The sequence below is a fragment of the Moschus berezovskii genome, chromosome 21 (genome assembly GCF_049115385.1).
Source record: "Moschus berezovskii isolate FMDL1 chromosome 21, NW_MosBer_1.0, whole genome shotgun sequence".
Classification (NCBI taxonomy): Eukaryota; Metazoa; Chordata; class Mammalia; order Artiodactyla; family Moschidae; genus Moschus; species Moschus berezovskii.
The window spans coordinates 12,274,020-12,293,120 of NC_142480.1; the positions used below are offsets into that span (position 1 = coordinate 12,274,020).

The window sequence follows — 19,101 nt, forward strand, 5'->3', positions numbered from 1 at the left end:
AAGTAGTAAAGGAGAGAAATGGACTACTGGAGAAGAATCTGACTGTGCCTCTCCTGAGTTACAAGGGCACCTGCTTTATCTTTCAAGCAAAAGCTTCCTATGGAATGCCCAGCCTTCCATTCTGGTCAAACCTGACTTGAAGCTGCTTGGAAACTTTCTGGTTTTCAGTAGCTCATACAAATTGAGAAAAACCTTTCTTAGTTCTTCTCCATTTATTAGCAAGGTTAGGCAGACAGTACCCAGTGCTGAAACGTCTGTCACCTGTGAGAAGCCCTACAGCTCAGGGATTAGGAATGAAGGCATCAGATGCCGGGTTAGGCTCTGGCTTTGCTTCTTGGCTGTGTGACCTTCGGCAAGTTACAGAACTTCAGCTCACTGTCATTATCTGTAAAATCTGGATAATAATAACTTATCTCATAGGGCTGTTGGAGGACTACATGAGTTGATTCATGTTAAAGCTCTTAGAATAGAGCCCAAGAGAAGCACAAAAAAATGTTATGATTCTTATTAAAAATCAGTGTAAAACATTTATCTGGTATTGATGACATAACTATAAAAATATATCTTGATCTCACCCAGAAAAAAAAAAGAAAAATTCCTAAAATCTAGTTTTCCATTTTTCAGTTATTTGTATTGTTACCAGACATGAGGTAGTGAGTACAAATGCAAAAGAGGCAGTACAGGGATCACATCTTCATGCAGTTAACCTATCGCCTGAAGACTAGACTTTAGGCAGAAAAGAAAATCAGAGGGATGGTGACTTGAGAGCATTGTTTAGGTAGCACACATCTGACAGGGATTGGACTATTTTCATTGAACACCTTGTTTCCATTTCTATGTGTTAGATTGCTCAGCTTTCAAATAGTCTTTTCCCAAGTAGTTTTTTTTTTAAAGTTGCATTAATAATTCTAGCTAATGAATAGCGCCCGTAGCATTACCAAAAGGAAGATCACATTTTGCTTCTCAAGACACCCATCACCTCAATAATTTCATACCAATTTCTCACAAGCTGATAGCAAACGAGCATAGTGCCTTAGCTACATTGGGATGAACTGGTGTTTTAGTTTGAAGAATTTTAAAACAAGCCAAGTAATTGTATAAAATTTAAATTTTATGACCATGTTTGGACCATTTTACATTAAGCACAATGGAAATGTTCATATTCATTTTTCCCCCAAAGGAAAATTTTCTGAGTTATCACTATGTTGCACAGTAAAATAAAAATATGAGTCCAGGTACTTATTCAAGTTTCTAAGGAATGCAAATAACAGATGAAATTTTACTCGTAAAATCTGAAGTCATCCACATGATTTTGTAGTACTGATTCTCAGTCTTTACCTAAAAATTCATTATTCAGATAAAGTTAGCCCCCTAGCCACATTCTTTAAAAAGCTTCTGCCCCACCACAACTTCCTGAGATCTGTGAAGAAACTGCAGTCTTGTGATCAGGCTCCATATCGTACTGGCAGTTTTGTACTTGTAAGGAAAAAACGATGACGGATTTTATGTGTCAATCAGTTGTAGTCTGCTGATCTGATTAGAAGCCTTGACAAATGCTTGGTGGCGATTGCATATAACTGCCAAGCATATGGGAATAATACAGTAGCCCACCGTTTTGGGGTCAGCTCTTGTACAAGAGTAAAGGAATAAAAACATCTGTAAGTAAGGTATCAGAAAAACAATTGTCCAGAACCAAAAAGGCAGGGAGAGTAACCGAGTTTTCAAGGAGTGTGTCCACGTGGTTCCTTCAAGGGGCTCTTCTGGGTGCTGTTGAATGTGTTCCAAGGCCAGCCTGTTGTAAGTCTCATTGATTTCAAAAACGTAGTAAAATGCTGCTGCACTTGCTAATAGATACAGTCCCACTCCGATCCATCCCATCCGCTGACGGAAATTCATCATTCTCCATGCTCTGTGCCTTCCAGTTAAAAACAACAACAGTTAGGGTCTAGTAATGCTGTCATGGCAACTATTCCAAATGTACTTAACTTTTTCCCCATAACATATTTGAGGTTTTAAAAAACTAAATTTGCATCTATTAAGAAATGTAAACAACTTGCAGGTTGTTTTAAGTAATAGATATAATAAAGTTTAATCATATATTGAGCATGCTTTTTGTTGAAGCCCACAGACAAATCACTATATCTGACTTAAACAGGTCCAGCACCCCGCCCCTTAAATTGTAATTAATTTCCCACGGAACATTTCACTGTTAACAGTTCAAATACTTTCTGATTTAACAGTATTGCTGCAGACATGAACGCTTGGTTTTTCAAGTCAAACCTATGTCGGAGCCCCCAAGTTAAGACAGTAACTCTTAAACACTTACAGTGGTCCCGAAAATCTTCCTGTTCCCACGGCAAGCGTTAAAGAGTCACTCAGTTCTGAATAATCGGGTGGCTTTGGCATTTCAGAGAAAAAGCCACCATAAGAAATCCCCCGGGGTCACCGGCTGGGAGAATGGTGAGCACGGCCAGCCTGGAGCAAAGACTAAGTGTGATTAAGCACAGCGTGACTGCAGCCGGTCACGCGGCGGGCTGGCCCCTGTCGCTGCTGCCCGAGCCCCAGCCGGTGTTGCTCGGCCCGGCCGGGAGGCTTCCCCCGACACGCGGGCCTTCCCTGCAGCTGGCCCCGCCCCCTGTCGCGCAGCAGGGACCGCCGGCCGCGACCAGGGCTGCGCAGGCGGCGCCAGACCCGGGCCTCTCCGCCGTGCAGCGCCGAAAGCCCAGCGCCGGGCAGCGGCCCCCGGCCGAGGCTGCAGAGCTGGGCAGGTCCCGGGCCTCACCTCCGGTCCGGGTTGGCCCGCCCGCCGTCCCGGATGCTGCCTCACTCGGGGCTTCCGGCTCGGGCCGGAAGCGCGCGTGCCCCGCCCCCGAGAGACCCGGCCGTGTCGGCGGCGTCCGGCCGCGGCACCGCCTCCTCCGGCGCGCTCCGGTCGGCTCCCGCTGGCTCGCTGGCTAAAGTGGAGGCGCGAGTCGGGGCAGACCCCCTTCTGGTGGGCGGCCGTGCGAGCCTGGCCGCTTCAGCCGTCCTCGAAGCTTCGCCCTGGTGCTTCGCTCGCGGCTCTGACCCCCCAGCTGCTCCGCCCCGCGGAAAGCCCCGCAGCGTCGGGCGGTCAGCTGCTCCCCCGGCGCGCCTCTGGTATCCCCCTCGGGTGCTCAGCGAGCGGAGGAGAGGCCGCCCCTCGCGTTCCTCGGGCCTGGCGGTCCGGGAAGCGTCGCGAGCAGGCCCTGGTGCTTCGGCTGCCGGCGATGGACTCACACCGACAGCTAGACCCGAGGCCCCGAGAGGCTCCGGTGACTGCTTGCCGCCGAGGGGCTGGCCGCAGACGCGGGTGCGCGGGCCTTCTCCGGGCTCGAGTCTCGGGTCATTCAGCGACACCTTCAAGCTGACCTGACTGCCTCGTCCTCGCAGCCCGTCGGAACTCCGGACGTTAACCAGACTTAACTCTGGTACGGCGGAGGAATACTGTGAATTGCGGTGGTGTCAATGGTGTGGGAAAAATGGGAATTTAAATCTGGTGTTTGGGGCACCATGACGCTGAGGCTCTTAGGAGACTGGTGTAGGGGGATGGACGTGAACTCGCCGTAAGCGCCGTTGGTTGCGGGCATCGCCCAGACCTGTCATGTGGCAGAAATCTATGAGCTGGTGTAGCCCCCTTGGGGAAGTGCCGACTCCTCGAGAGGATGTCCCGGAGGGATGAGATCAGGAATGTAGCCTTAATAGGACTTTCTGAGGAGACAAGTCTTGCTCTGGTCCCTAAGGAGATACCCGGAGGCGGGGGTGCCTGTAGAGTGATCATTAAGCCCCCGACCCAGATAGTGAATTTTTAAGCAGATTAAATGAACTCTTAGAGGGGGAGGGCGTGACACTGGGTAAGTTTACCAGAGCTCTTGCTACGGAAACGACCCTTTGATCTAGACTAGGATGTGATTCTCGGAGAAGGCAATGGCACCCCACTCCAGTACTCTTGCCTGGAAAATCCCATGGACGGAGGAGCCTGGTAGGCTGCAGTCCATGAGGTCGCTAAGAGTCGGACGCGACTGAGCGACTTCATTTTCACTTTTCACTTTCCTGCATCGGAGAAGGAAATGGCAACCCACTCCAGTGTTCTTGCCTGGAGAATCCCAGGGACGGGGGAGCCTGGTAGGAGGCCGTCTATGGGGTCACACAGAGTTGGACACGACTGAAGTGACTTAGCAGCAGTAGCAGGATGTGATTCTAGGAATGCAGGCCCTTTTGTTGGCACAGGCAGTCCATTAGGCTCTTCAGCCTGTTCTGCAACACCTGAAATACAAAAAACTGAAAGTTTTCTCAGGCAGTGATCCTCCAGAGCCAGAAGAAGAAGAGTTTGAATCCTGGCTGTTTCATACTACTCAAATGCTGAGGATATGAAAGACGTAAGATGTTGAAAAAATAAGGCGATTGCTAGAGAGCTTCAGAGACCCAGCATCCGGTGTCATTCTTGTTCTCCAGATAAACAATCTAATCACAACTCCTGATTGCCTGCAGGCTCTGGGAGTTGCAGGTCAAATACCTGACCACTTACCAGCAGGAGGGAGAAAATTATCTGCTTAGGTACTAAGGCTGGAGCCTTTACTCAAGAAACTGGTAGAGAGAGGAGACTTTGAGCCTGGAGCAGGTCTTTGCTGGAGCAGTCCACAGAACACCGTGAAGGCAGGCTTCTTAGAGTTACACTAATAAAGGATGAAGAGCAGCTGAAGAGGAGGAGGCTGCCCTCCTCCAGGCAGGACTTGAGGGACATTTCACCTGAATCGCGGGAAATCAGGAAGGGCTATCTGCAGTGAGCATAGCATGGAGGCAGAACAGTCTGAGTGCTCAGTGATAGACATTAACCTATCTTGTGCTGCCAAGTAACTGATGTTTGTACAGTGCTTAGTATAATCCTTTGTCATTTCTGTGCCCATGTAATGTCTCCTAAATGTCTCTAGTCATTGACTAGAAGGATGTAGTTCGGCACTGGTATTTCTATATTTATATTCACCCATGAGTTTGTTTTTTAATCACTCACAGTTGCACAGAAAGTTTCATCACTACACTGATGTGATACTCTGAGAGGACGTCCAGGCTTGGCTCAGGTGCACATGCTGATCAGGTCTCGTTCAGATGTCGGCTTGTGTGATAATAGGGGGCCAGCGTAGCTGTCCCATGTGATGATGCGTCATAGGTAGTTTTTAGGTGTGCATGTGTGTGTTAGTCACTCAGTCATGTCCGACTCTTTGCAACCCCATGGACTGTAGCCCTCCAGGCTCCCCTGTCCATGGAATTCTCCAGGCAAGAACATTCCCTTCTTCCCAATCTAGGGATTGAACTCGGGTTTCCAGCATTGCAGGCAGATTCTTTACCATCTGAGCGACCAAGGACGTCCACTTAGGTATGTCTGGCCCTATATTAATCATGAAGAGCATGAGCGGTGGTTTTTATTTTCTCTGTGAATAGGAATTTTATTGGTTCTATGCCATCAAAACAAGAGGCAGAATTCAACTCTGTGGTTGGCGAGTTTGCAGCTGCCATCTCTAACCCCAGATTTCTCATGTGTGTCATCAAAGCATCTAGTTGTGAATGTCATATTAATAGGTTGCATTCAATTATAGATTGAATCAATTATAGGTATGAATTTATAAAATAATGTGAATAAAATGACCTTGTAAACTATTTTGTTTATACCAAGTTTCCAAGAGTGATTTCACTTGAACAGAGTGTTCCAAAAGCATGAATCTGAAAGCCACTGAATTTGCAGTGTTAGTCCTTTGGGCAGTTAGTCCCTTGGACACTTTCCTCCTGGTGCCCAGGGGTAGGGAGTAGTTTTCAAACTGAGAATGCTGGTGGGACCTTCTCCTGAAGCACGATGGAGTGAATTGAGACTGCACGAATGAGTGCAAGTAGCAGGTCCCAAGGCATCACTGTGTTGAATCTGGAGGGTGAAGGAAAAACGGGATCATTGCACACCTCTGGGTGGCAGACTAGACTAAATGGTCCGTGTACTTCCTCACTTAATCCTTACAAAAATCTTGCAAAGTGGGGAAACAACTAGTTTCAGAATTCTGTCATCTGCCTTACTGCAAGACCTGTGTTCTTCCCACTGCCAAGAAAGAGGAACAGTCCTAAGGGTGTCTGGACCCAGCCTCACAAGGGAAGTCAGGTGGATTGTTAACAACATTTAATAATTAGTATGGACTACATCTTTCTTTTTTTAAAACGAACGAACATATTTATTTGGCTGTGACCGGTTTTAGTTGCAGCATGCAAAATCACTAGTTGTGGCACTCAGGATCTTGTTTTTAGTTGTGGCATGTGGGATCTAGTTCCCTGACTAGGCATTGAAGCCAGGCCCTCAGCAGTGAGAGCACCAGGAAAGTCCTTAGACAACATCTTTCTTAAGCACTGCTGCCAACTGGATGCTGTGATGAGTATGAGAACCTGTAAGACCAGTGGGCAGCAGGGGGTTGGATATGGGCTAGTGCTTTGGTCTCAAAATAAAAAGGGAGAAGGAAAGCATGAAGGCTGAGAATTGCTGAAAGATCACACTGAAAGTCTTTGATAAAAATACCCCCAAAGAACCAGTTTGGGGATGTACACTTCTGGGTTTAGATACAAAGTCATAGTATAATGTTTCTGTTATGAATAAATACCATGGTTTCATTCTTTATAAATTCACATGTGTTCCCCCTGCTGCTGCTGCTGCTAAGTCGCTTCAGTCGTGTCCGACTCTGTGCGACCCCATAGACGGAAGCCCACCAGGCTCCCCCGTCCCTGGGACTCTCCAGGCAAGAACACTGGAGTGGGCTGCCATTTCCTTCTCCATGTGTTCCCCCTACAGAAGGTTAAATACATGTCAAACCATCTCGTTGTACCTCCTTCCGTTCCGTTCCGTCGCTCAGTCGTGTCCGACTCTATGCGACCCCGTGGACTGTAGCCTACCAGGCTTCTCTGTCCATGGGATTCTCCAGGCAAGAGTACTGGAGTGGGTTACCGTTTCCTTCTCCAGGGGATCTTCCCGACCCAGGGATCGAACCCGGGTCTCCCGCATTGGAGGCAGACGCTTTAACCTCTGAGCCACCAGGGAAGCCCCTGTACCTCTTTAAATGTATGTAATTTTAACTTGTCAAATACAAGTGTGTAATAAAAGTGTGTTTGTCACTTAGTTATGTCCAACTCATTGTGACCCCATGGACTGTAGCCAACCAGACTCCTTTGTCCATGGAATTCTCCAGTTAAGAACATTGAAGAGGGTAGCCATTCCCTTCTTCAAAGGATCTTCCCGATCCGGGGATCAAACCCGATTCTTTACTATCTGAGCCACCAAGGAAGCCCAAAAGTGAGGAAAAAGAAGCTAAACAGGAGATGACACGTAGACTCCGGATAAAATCAGAGATGTAGCTCTGATCTTGTTTATATGCGTGTAGTCATTTGTCCGCCACCTTAGGAAGTGGTGTCAGCTGTGTTTTGCTGACAGCCATTGTGAATGTGTGCACACACAGGCGTTAATAAATGCTGCGCCCCTCCTGTATGGAGGCGTTGAGATGGAGGGGTTGACTGTGTACTTAAAGTTAGGTTATAAGCCCAGCCATGAAGATCTACCCAGAGTCAGTAACAATAGCTGACTTTGAACACTTGTGTGGACTAAGCACTGAACACCACTGAATGCATTTTGTCCTCCAACAATATTGAAAGCAAAGCTTTTTGTTTTCCCACTTTACAGATGAAAGAGAGGCAAAGAGAAATCAAGTACCTTGCCCAGGGTTTGCTAACCAATAAGTGGCAATGTCAGGATTTATACTGAGGCCATCTATTTCAAGTCCTTGATCTTAATCAACTGTGCGCTGCTTTGTTAAGTTTTGTGAAAAACATATCATCACTTCCTCTCTTTTACAGATGAGAGGATTGAGACTCAGTGACCAGGGGGTGGGGGAGGCACAAAATCTGCCTCCAGAGAGCTTTTCTTAAGGTGTTCTGACATATGCATCTGATAAACACTACATAGTTGGAAAAAAATGGCAGTCATGTTTAAGAAATCATGTGCAGTAATGAAGCAGATATTCTTTAAAAGCTATATTTCAAAAACGTGAACACCAAAATGCTAACCAACTGTGTCAAAATGATGAGATTATAAGGATAATTTAGGTTGCTTTTGTTTCCTAAATGGTTGTTTTTTACATGAAAAATAAATATGCAAAAAATGTTTCTGTGGAGCAAAAATCCGTTGGCGACAGGAGCCACCCTGAAAGAGCTTCCCCCTGGCGAAAGCCACAATTTGGGGAACAAACTGGATAGGGTAATATGGGGTTATAACCCAGAGTACCAAAGAAATATCCATGAGTTCATTGTACGTAAACGTGGGAGAAAAATCCATGTTTTCTTCAGAAGAATTTCAAATCATTTGTGTAACTATTACCCCCTTTAGGAGGTGGAATTTATTCCTGTCCCCTTTTAAATGTGGGCTGAATTTAGACATAGAATATGGAAAGGAAAAACAGGAACTTTTCAGTGAAGAAATGTGGCAAGGACTACCTTGCTCGGTCAAGGTTAATATCAGGGGTCAGTCACGTTGATGGCATATATCTTTGATAGGATGTAACGACAAGGGTGCTTCACATCCTCAGAACCCATAATCCAGTCTAGTCTGAGCAAAACACCCGGTTAATTCACACTGAGGGACGTTCTACAAAAGACCTGACCAACACTCCTCAGAACTGTCAAGATCGGGAAAAACAAGAAGAAACTGTCGAAGACCAAGGAGAGTAAGGAGACCCGGTAGCTAGATGCAGTGTGGTATTCTGGACAGGCTTTCGGGACAGACAAAGGGTCTCAGTGGAAGAGTGAAACCCGAATATGCTCTGGAGTGTCGTGACTAGTAACATAATCAAGGTTGGTTTCTTGGAGGTGACAAATTATCAGGGTAATGAAAGCTGTTAAAAGGAGAAACTGCGTGAGTATACACAAAGTCTCTGAACTGAGAAGGACAAATACCGTATGATATTGCTTATATGCAGAACCTTAAAAAGATACAAATGAACTTATTTACAAAACAGAAATAGACTCCAGGCTTCAGTTCAGTTCAGTTCAGTCGCTCAGTCGTGTCCGACTCTCCGCGACCCCATGAATCACAGCACGCCAGGCCTCCCTGTCCATCACCAACTCCCGGAGTACACTCAAACTCATGTCCACAGAGTCGGTGATGCCATCCAGCCATCTCATTCTCCGTCGTCCCCTTCTCCTCCCGCCCCCAACCTTTCCCAGCATCAGAGTCTTTTCCAGTGAGTCAACTCGTCTCATGAGGTGGCCAAAGTATTGGAGTTTCAGCTTTAGCATCAGTCCCTCCAATGAACATCCAGGATTGATCTCCTTTAGAATGGACTGGTTGGATCTCCTTGCAGTATAAGGGACTCTCAAAAGATACAAATGAACTTATTTACAAAACAGAAATAGACTCCAGGCTTAGAGAACCAATATTATGGTTACCAGAGGGGAAGGGTAGCAGGGAGAGATAGTTCGGGACTTTGGCTTTGACATAAACACACTGCTATATGTAAAATGAGTAGCTAACAAGGACCTACTGGATAGCACAAGGGGAAAAAAATATCTATAGCTAAAAGACATCAGCAGCTGTTTGGCTGCTCTAGAAATTAAAGAAACATAAATAAAAATGATGAATGTCTAAAAAGACAAGAAACAAATTCTCTTTACTATCTTTGTAACTCTTCTGAAAGTATTAAACCATTTTGAGATAAGTTGTCTGTTGAAATATATACATAGGTACTTACATATATACTCAAATAGATAACAAATGACCTGGGAATTAAGTCACTAGGGAGTGAGTAACTTGAGGGCGAGTCCTTCCCCAAAATGGTTATTCATCTACAAACCACCAGGTGGCGGTAAGGACTCAGGTTAGGCCTTGGCCAGGCCAAAGGAGGGAATGGGATTATTTCTTACATAAGTGGCATCATGCCTGCCTCCTTCAAAGACTGGAAAATTTCTCAAGGCTTTATGTGAAAAAATATTTAAATGCTCATTCTGGAACTGTGACTTCCTCTCTAGGCCCATGACCCTTCTAGAAATCTTTTTTTTTTTTTTATGTGAAGTATAATACTGGGGCTTCCCTGGTGGCTCAGCAGCAAAGAATCTGCCTGCAATGCAGGAGAAGCGGGTTTTAGTCCTGGATTGGGAAGATCCCCGGGAGAAGGAAATGGCAAAGGAAATGGCAACCCACTCCAGTGTTCTTGCCTGGAGAATTCCATGGTCAGAGGAGCCTAGTGGGCTGCAGTCCATGCGGTTGCAGAAAGAAATGGACAGGACTTAGCAACCAAGCAACAACAGCATAGTTGATTTACAATGTTCATTTCTGCTGCACAGCACAATGATTCAGAATTGCTGCTTTTGAACTGTGGTGTTGGAGAAGACTCTTGAGAGTCCCTTGGACTGCAAGGAGATTGAACCAGTTAGTCCGAAAGGATATCAGTCCTGAATATTCACTGGAAGGACTGATGTTGAAGCTGAAACTCCAATACTTTGGCCCCCTAATGCGAAGAACGGACTCCTTGGAAAAGACCCTGATGCTGGGAAAGACTGGAGGCAGGAGGAGAAGGGTATCCCCAGTGATGGTTGGATGGCATCACCGACTTGATGGACATGAGTTTGAGCAAGCTTCAGGAGGTAGTGAAGCACACCGGGAAGCCTGGGGTGCTACAGTCTATGGGGTCACGAAGAGTCAGACGTGACTGAGCGACTGAACTGCAATGGACTGACCAGGAATTGAACCTGACCAGGGCCACCTTGGTGAAAGCGCCAAGTCTCCTAACCACTGGACTGCCAGGGAACTCTCTGTCACAGGACACTGAATACAGTTCCCTGTGCTATACAGTAAGACCTTGTTGTTTCTAGAATCTCCTACATTGGCAAAGAGGCCTGGCCATGACAAATGGAATGATCCATCTGTACAGATAAAAAACATCTTCAGTGGGACTTCCTGGTGGGGCAGTGGCTATGACTCTGAACTCCCAATGCAGGGAGCCCAGGTCAGGGAACTAGATCCCACAAGCTACAACTAAAGAAACAGCATGCTACAAGGAAAATAAAAAATCCTGCATGCTGCAACTAAGACCTGGCACAAGCCGATTAAATAAATATTAAAAAAGAAAAAACATTCTTAATGATTCCTCTTCACTCCCAGTCAGAGCATTTCACAAATTGGAAAGTAGCTGGTTTCAGAGATCACTTTCTGAAAGTCTCTTAAAGAGAATGACATGTAGGCCAGCAGTACTAGCAGTACTAATGTTTAGCTGTCATAGGTTTCCCATACACTTTCCTGCCTCTGCTACCAGCAAACTGTACCGTGCTCTCAGAGGTCTTAGTTTTCTTATGTTCATGGCGTATGTTAGTTGCTCAGTCGTGTCCGACTCTTTGCAACCCCATGGACTGTGGCCTGCCAGCCTCCTCTGTCCATGGGAATTCTCCAGGCAAGAATACTGGATTGGGCTGCTTGCCCTCCTCCAGGATATCTTCCTGACTCAGGGATCGAACCCATGTCTCCTGCATTACAGGCGGATTCTTTACCGCTGAGTCACTGGGGAAGCCTAGTATGTTAAATAATTCAGTGTAAAATAGGGTAGTCAGGCTCTTAGTCACCACCCAGAGAGGTGGTTTGGAAGTTGGAAGGCTGGGGTCTAAAATAGAATATTGCCAGTGAGGCAAGGGCGCTCAGAGAATGTGACTGGTTTGCTCAAGAACACACACTAGTTAGTGTCAGAACCCAAACTTGAGCCCAAATCTGCGCCTGCTTCTCGTTTGCTCTATGACCTGAAGTAAAAGCGCTTAATTCCTCCGGACTTCAGTTTATTTTCCTACAAAAGCTGTGATCCCTTGGTTTAGTTGAATTCCTCCTGGACTTCAGTTTCAGTTCAGTTCAGTTCAGTTGCTCAGTCGTGTCCGACTCTCTGCAACCCCATGAATCACAGCACGCCAGGCCTCCCTGTCCATCACCAACTCCTGGAGTTCAAACTCATGTCCATAGAGTCGGTGATGCCATCCAGCCATCTCATTCTCTGTCGTCCCCTTCTCCTCCCGCCCCCAACCTTTCCCAGCATCGGAGTCTTTTCCAGTGAGTCAACTCATTGCATGAGGTGGCCAAAGTACTGGAGTTTCAGCTTTAGCATCAGTCCTTCCAATGAACACCCAGGATTGATCTCCTTTAGAATGGACTGGTTGGATCTCCTTGCAGTACAAGGGACTCTCAAGAGTCTTCTCCAGCAGCACAGTTCAAAAGCATCGATTCTTCGGCGATCAGCTTTCTTCACAGTCCAACTCTCACATCCATACATGACCACGGGAAAAACCATAGCCTTGACTAGACGGACCTTGGTTGGCAAAGTAATGTCTCTGCTTTTTAATATACTATCAAGGTTGGTCATAACTTTCCTTCCAAGGAGTAAGCATCTTTTAATTTCATGGCTGCAATCAGCATCCACAGTGATTTTGGAGCCCAAAAATAAAGTCTGACACTGTTTCCACTGTTTTTCCATCTATTTCCCATGAAGTGATGGGACCAGATGCCATGATCTTTGTTTTTTGAATGTTGAGCTTCAAGCCAACCTTTTCACTCTCCTCTTTCACTTTCATCAAGAGGCTTTTGAGTTCCTCTTCACTTTCTGCCATAAGGGTGGTGTCATCTGCATATCTGAGGTTATTGATATTTCTCCCAGCAATCTTGATTCCAGCTTGTGATTCTTTCAGCCCAGCATTCCTCATGATGTACTCTGCATATAAGTTAAATAAGCAGGGTGACAACCTTGACGTACTCCTTTTCCTATTTGGAACCAGTCCGTTGTTCCATGTCCAGTTCTAACTGTTGCTTCCTGACCTGCATACAGGTTTTTCAAGAGGCAGGTCAGGTGGTCTGGTATTCCCATCTCTTTCAGAATTTTCCACAGTTTGTTGTGATCCACACTGTCAAAGGCTTTGGCATAGTCAATGAAGCAGAAATAGATGTTTTTCTGGAACTCTCTTGCTTTCTCCATGATCCAGCGGATGTTGGCAATCTGATCTCTGGTGCCTCTGCCTTTTCTAAAACCTGCTTGAACATCTGGGAGTTCACGGTTCACATATTGTTGAAGCCTGGCTTGGAGAATTTTGAGCATGACTTTACTTTCCTACAAAAACTGTGATTCCTTGGTTTAGTTGCTAAATGGTATCTGACTCTTGCAACCCCATGGCCCAAAGCCCACCAGGCTCTTCTATTCATGGGCTTTCCCTGGCAAGAATACTGGAGTGGGTTGCCGTTTCCTTCTCCAGTTATATGATCCCTTATAACTCTAAAACGGTGTGACTCAAAAGACATTCTAATTATCTTTATTTGAATATCCTTAATGAATGAGATGGATGGATGGCATCACCAACTTGATGGACATGAGTTTGAGTGAACTCCGGGAGCTGGTGATGGACAGGGAGGCCTGGCGTGCTATGATTCATGGGGTCGCAAAGAGTCGGACACGACTGAGCGACTGAACTGAACTGAACTGAATGTAAAAAGTGTCTCTAAATTCTTAATTTAGACTTAATTTAGACTCTGCTGCTGCTGTTAATAAGTCACTTCAGTCGTGTCCGACTCTGTGCGACCCCATAAACAGCCTCCTACCAGGCTCCCTCATCCCTGGGATTCTCCAGGCAAGAACACTGGAGTGGGTTGCCATTTCCTTCTCCAGATTTAGACTCTAAATGCCTAATATTTGTCACTTAACATGTGTTCTCAAATATTATCAGGGTATCTTCTGATGAGTGTGCTAACTCCCTAACTAGATTCTATGTTTTCCCTGATATCAAGGTGCATTGTATTCTCAAATAGGCCCAACATGGTATTTCATACTTTGAAGGTTATAAATATTTCTTAATTAATCATAGTGCTATGATGTAATAATACATAATGATAAATTGTAATGTATATCAGTCAGTTCAGTCGCTCAGTCGTGTCCGACTCTCTGCGACCCCATGAATCACAGCACGCCAGGCCTCTCTGTCCATCACCAACTCCCGGAGTACACTCAAACTCATGTCCACAGAGTCGGTGATGCCATCCAGCCATCTCATTCTCTGTCGTCCCCTTCTCCTCCCGCCCCCAACCTTTCCCAGCATCAGAGTCTTTTCCAGTGAGTCAACTCATCGCATGAGGTGGCCAAAGTATTGCAGTTTCAGCTTTAGCATCAGTCCCTCGAATGAACATCCAGGATTGATCTCCTTTAGAATGGACTGGTTGGATCTCCTTGCAGTATAAGGGACTCTCAAGAGTCTTCTCCAACACCACAGTTCAAAAGCATCGATTCTTCAGCGATCAGCCTTCCTCACAGTCCAACTCTTACATCCATACATGACCACGGGAAAAACCATTGCCTTGACTAGACGGACCTTGGTTGGCAAAGTAATGTCTCTGCTTTTTAATATACTATCAAGGTTGGTCATAACTTTCCTTCCAAGGAGCAAGCATCTTTTAATTTCATGGCTGCAATCAGCATCTGCAGTGATTTTGGAGCCCAAAAATATAAAGTCTGACACTGTTTCCACTGTCTTTCCATCTATTTCCCATGAAGTGATGGGACCAGATGCCATGATCTTTGTTTTCTGAATGTTGAGCTTCAAGCCAACCTTTTCACTCTCCTCTTTCACTTTCATCAAGAGGCTTTTGAGTTCCTCTTCACTTTCTGCCATAAGGGTGGTGTCATCTGCATATCTGAGGTTATTGCTATTTCTCCCAGCAATCTTGATTCCAGCTTGTGCTTCTTCCAGCCCAGCGTTCCTCATGATGTACTCTGCATATAAGTTAAATAAGCAAGGTGACAATATACAACCTTGACGTACACATTTTCCTATTTGGAACCAGTCTGTTGTTCCATGTCCAGTTCTAACTGTTGCTTCCTGACCTGCATACAGGTTTCTCAAGAGGCAGGTCAGGTGGTCTGGGATTCCCATCTCTTTCAGAATGTTCCACAGTTTATTGTGATCCACACAGTCAAAGGCTTTGGCATAGTCAATGAAGCAGAAATAGATGTTTTTCTGGAACTCTCTTGCTTTCTCCATGATCCAGCGGATGTTGGCAATCTGATCTCTGGTGCCTCTGCCTTTTCTAAAACCTGCTTGAACATCTGGGAGTTCACGGTTCACATATTGTTGAAGCCTGGCTTGGAGAATTTTGAGCATGACTTTACTAGCGTGTGAGATGAGTGCAATTGTGCGGTAGTTTGAGCATTCTTTGGCATTGCCTTTCTTTGGGACTGGAATGAAGACTGACCTTTTCCAGTCCTGTGGCCACTGCTGAGTTTTCCATATCTGCTGGCATATTGAGTGCAGCACTTTCACAGCATCATCTTTCAAGACTTGAAATAGCTCAACTGGAATTCCATCACCTCCACTAGCTTTGTTAGTAGTGATGCTTTCTAAGGCCCACTTGACTTCACATTCCAAGATGTCTGGCTCTAGGTCAGTGATCACGTTATCGTGACTATCTTGCTCGTGAAGATCTTTTTTGTACAGTTCTTCTGTGTATTCCTGCCACCTCTTCTTAATATCTTCTGCTTCTGTTAGGTTCATACCATTTCTGTCCTTTATCGAGCCCATCTTTGCATGAAATGTTCCCTTGGAATCTCTGATTTTCTTGAAGAGGTCTCTTGTTTTTCCTATTCTGTTGTTTTCCTCTATTTCTTTGCATTGATCACTGAGGAAGTCTTTCTTATCTCTCCTTGCTATTCTTTGGAACTCTGCATTCAGATGCTTATATCTTTCCTTTTCTCCTTCGCTTTTCGCTTCTCTTCTTTTCACAGCTATTTGTAAGGCCTCCTCAGACAGCCATTTTGCTCTTTTGCATTTCTTTTCCACGGGGATAGTCTTGGTCCCTGTCTCCTGTACAATGTCACGAACCTCCGTCCAGAGTTCATCAGGCACTCCATCAATCAGATCTAGTCCCTTAAATCTATTTCTCACTTCCACTGTATAATCATAAGGGATTTGATTGAGGTCATATCTGAATGGTCTAGTGGTTTTCCCTACTTTCTTCAATTAATGATATATATAATGCTGTATAATAATTAATACGATGGCATTTATAATGTCATTTGTTAAACTCTTCCTATGTACCAGTCACAGGGCTTCCTTGGTGGCTCAGTATTAAAGAATCCGATGGCCAATGCAGGAGACACAGGTTCAGTCCCTGGGTCAGGAAGATCTCCTGGAAAAGGAAATAGCAACCCACTCCAGAATTCTTGCCTGGGAAATCCCATGGACAGAGGAGCCTGGCGGGCTGCATTGCATGGGGTCGTAGAGTCAGACATGACTTAGAGACTAAACAGCAAGAGTAACATCAGTGTGTCAGGCATTGGGCTAAAGGCTTTACATTTGTCACCTCATTTAATTCTGACCACAGCCCTTATTGGTGTATTTCTATGCTTAACTTCAAAGAAGGAAATAGGCCATTGGATAGGTAAAATGACTCACCTGGAGTCACACAACTGGAAGCTACCAAGATCTGTTTGTTCTAGAGCCAGGATCTTTTTTTTTTTTACCAGTTTTAACCTACAAAGAATGTTGGATCTTTGTACATTCTGTTTGAGAGGATCTGTAGAGCCAGGATCTTAACCACTGTGCCAGAGGGCCTCCGGAGTATCTTGGCTCTGAATGGAACTAGCACTACTTCAAGAGTAGATATGAGAACATGAATATAATCACTGGGAAAGCAGGTTCTGACCACATACCCTGAAGCCCTATCCATCACCACTCCCTGCTCCCTCCCTCCAAAATAAGTAATAATGCAACCAGCTTAGGCTGCAGCAGAGACAATAGTTAGCTACCAGCCAGCAACCACTTTACAGAACTGTGAACTTCAGGGGAAACCGAGCTTTTCTCTAGTCCCTGCAGGCGGTGGAGGTGGTAAATCTTGATTTAGTTTAAGATGATTCAGTCCTCCTTTCCAAACTGCTCTTTTCAGCCACGGGCAAGTAATGCAGTTCTATCCAGTGAAATTTGAGCAGCAGTTTTAAGTGTGACTCTGGTCCCTGAGTACTTCAAATCAGATTCGAGCTTCACCATTTTCTAACTCGATGGGTTTGGGCAAGTTTACTGACCCTTTCCTGGACTTCAGGTTCTTCGACTGAAAATGGGAATAATTGTGGCACTCACTCAGAGTCATTGTCAAGACTCATAATGCTATGTGCAGAGAACTATATCTGATGCATAGTAAGGGCTCAGCAAGCAGCTATTGTATTTGTTCTCCTTTGTGGCACAACTAATTGCCCCCAGATTTAGAGGCTGAAAACAGTTGATCGGTGGATGAAGAATCTGGGAGCGATTGGGAGGTTCTGGCTGTCTGACAGAGGTGTTGGTCAGGGCTGTGGTCGTTGCCTGGGAAGTCTTCCAGGCTCACCCATGCAGGCTTCATCACATAGCTGCCTGTGACACAGCAGCTGACGTTCACTATTTCCACAGAAGCAGGCGATTCAAAAGAGACAGCACCCAAGACGGAAGCCATGGTCTTTTTTTATGATTTTTATCTCCAAAGTGGCACCCTATTACTTCTGTCAAATTCTACTCATTAGAAGCAAGGTAGTAACTCTAGCCCATTTTCAAGGAGATGAGATGGCACAAAGGTGTGACTTCTAAGAAGTGAGACTACTGGGGGCCATCGTAGAGGGGGTGACAGCTCCTGGTTGGTTTCTGTGTTTGTTTGTTTTACAGAGTCTACACTTTTGTTACTTCTCCTTTATACCTTCCCTTTAAATGAGACAATTCCTCTATTAGATCCAGGTTAAAAAAAAAAAAAAGATCCTCCATGACATTGCTTGTCTCCAATTTAACTCTTTCATATATCAGAGTAATAAACAGATTTGTTCTTTGTCCCTTCTAAAACCTGCCACGGGTCCTCAGGTTTTACAACGAGCATGTGTTCAGCATTTTAGAGTTAAAAGCATAATTGCCTCCTTAGTCTCTTTCTACTCCAAGCAGTAAATACCAAGCTGCTTCCCTGTCTCTGATTTCCTTCTGATCTCACCTTCTTCCCTTTAGGGAGAAGCAATATCCTCCAGGGCCCCTAACACTCCCATCCTCCTGGGAGTGGAGAGGAGACTTTGACCAGCCAGCTCTGGCTTCTCAGAAACTATTCCTCCAGTATGCAGCGAAAGCACTTTTCTTTTTTGTCACAAGCAACAGGAGGGATCTTGGTTCCCCAACCAGGGATGTAACCCACACCCCTTTGCAATGGAAGCTCAGAGTCTTAACCACTGGACCACCAGGAAAGTCCAAAAAAAGCTTTTAAAATGTGCATTCTTTTGTGGTTAGGGATAAATTGGTAGATCGGAACTGACATATACACACTACCATATATAAAATAGATAACTAATAACAACCTACTGTATAGCACAGGGAACTCTACTCAGCACTATGTGATGATGATTATGGGATAAGAATATAAAAAGGAATGGAGGGACTTTCCTGGCGGCCCAGTGGTTAAGACTCCACGTTTCCGCTGGAGGAGGCACAGGTTGACCCTGGTCAGGGAACTAAGAGCAAGTAGCATGCCCAGGGGTGTGGCCAAAAAAAAGAAAAAGAGAGAGAAGTAATATTATTTTAAAGAGTGGACATATGTATAACTGATTCACTTTGTTGCATACCTGAAACTAGCACAACATTGTAAATCAACTGTGCTCCAATAAAAACTAATTTAAAAATAGTAAAATGTGCATTCCTTTAATGAATTCCATTTATAGAAATGTATCCTAAGATACTAAGAATGGCCACAAAGAATGGTTTTCCATTGCAATAATTTTTAATCATTGTAAAAAAAATTGGAAACTAAATGCACCAATAAAAAGTCATGTGCATGTCTGCGTGCTCTGTAGCTTCAGTCGTGTCTGGCTCTTTGTGACCCCATGGACTGCAGCCTGCCAGGCTCCTCTGTCCATGGGGATTCTCCAGGCAAGAATACTGGAGTGGGTTCTCGTTTCCTCCTTCAGGGGATCTTCCTGACCCAGGGATCGAACCCATGGCTCTTATGTCTCCTGCATTGGCAGGTGGGTTCTTTACTATTAGCACCAAGTTGAGTACATTAAG

General features: G+C 45.3%; 3 protein-coding genes across 3 annotated transcripts in view; 2 read left to right on the plus strand and 1 right to left on the minus strand.

Moving 5' to 3' along the window:
- GON7 (GON7 subunit of KEOPS complex) overlaps positions 1 to 19,101 on the plus strand; it is an 81,105-nt gene that overhangs the window by 17,842 nt on the left and 44,162 nt on the right. The gene's annotated exons all lie outside the window — the stretch shown is intronic.
- LYSET (lysosomal enzyme trafficking factor) lies at positions 1,091 to 2,791 on the minus strand. The gene is made up of 2 exons (XM_055418415.2): positions 2,327 to 2,791; positions 1,091 to 1,915 (listed from the first exon to the last, which is right to left on the minus strand). Exons 1-2 carry the CDS (start codon positions 2,404 to 2,406, stop codon positions 1,504 to 1,506), a joined length of 492 nt encoding a protein of 163 aa, XP_055274390.1. The 5' UTR covers positions 2,407 to 2,791; the 3' UTR covers positions 1,091 to 1,503.
- LOC148774495 (uncharacterized) lies at positions 2,458 to 13,248 on the plus strand. Its single transcript, XM_088829861.1, has 3 exons — positions 2,458 to 2,570; positions 2,623 to 9,069; positions 9,461 to 13,248. Exons 1-2 carry the CDS (start codon positions 2,458 to 2,460, stop codon positions 3,392 to 3,394), a joined length of 885 nt encoding a protein of 294 aa, XP_088685987.1. The 3' UTR covers positions 3,395 to 9,069; positions 9,461 to 13,248.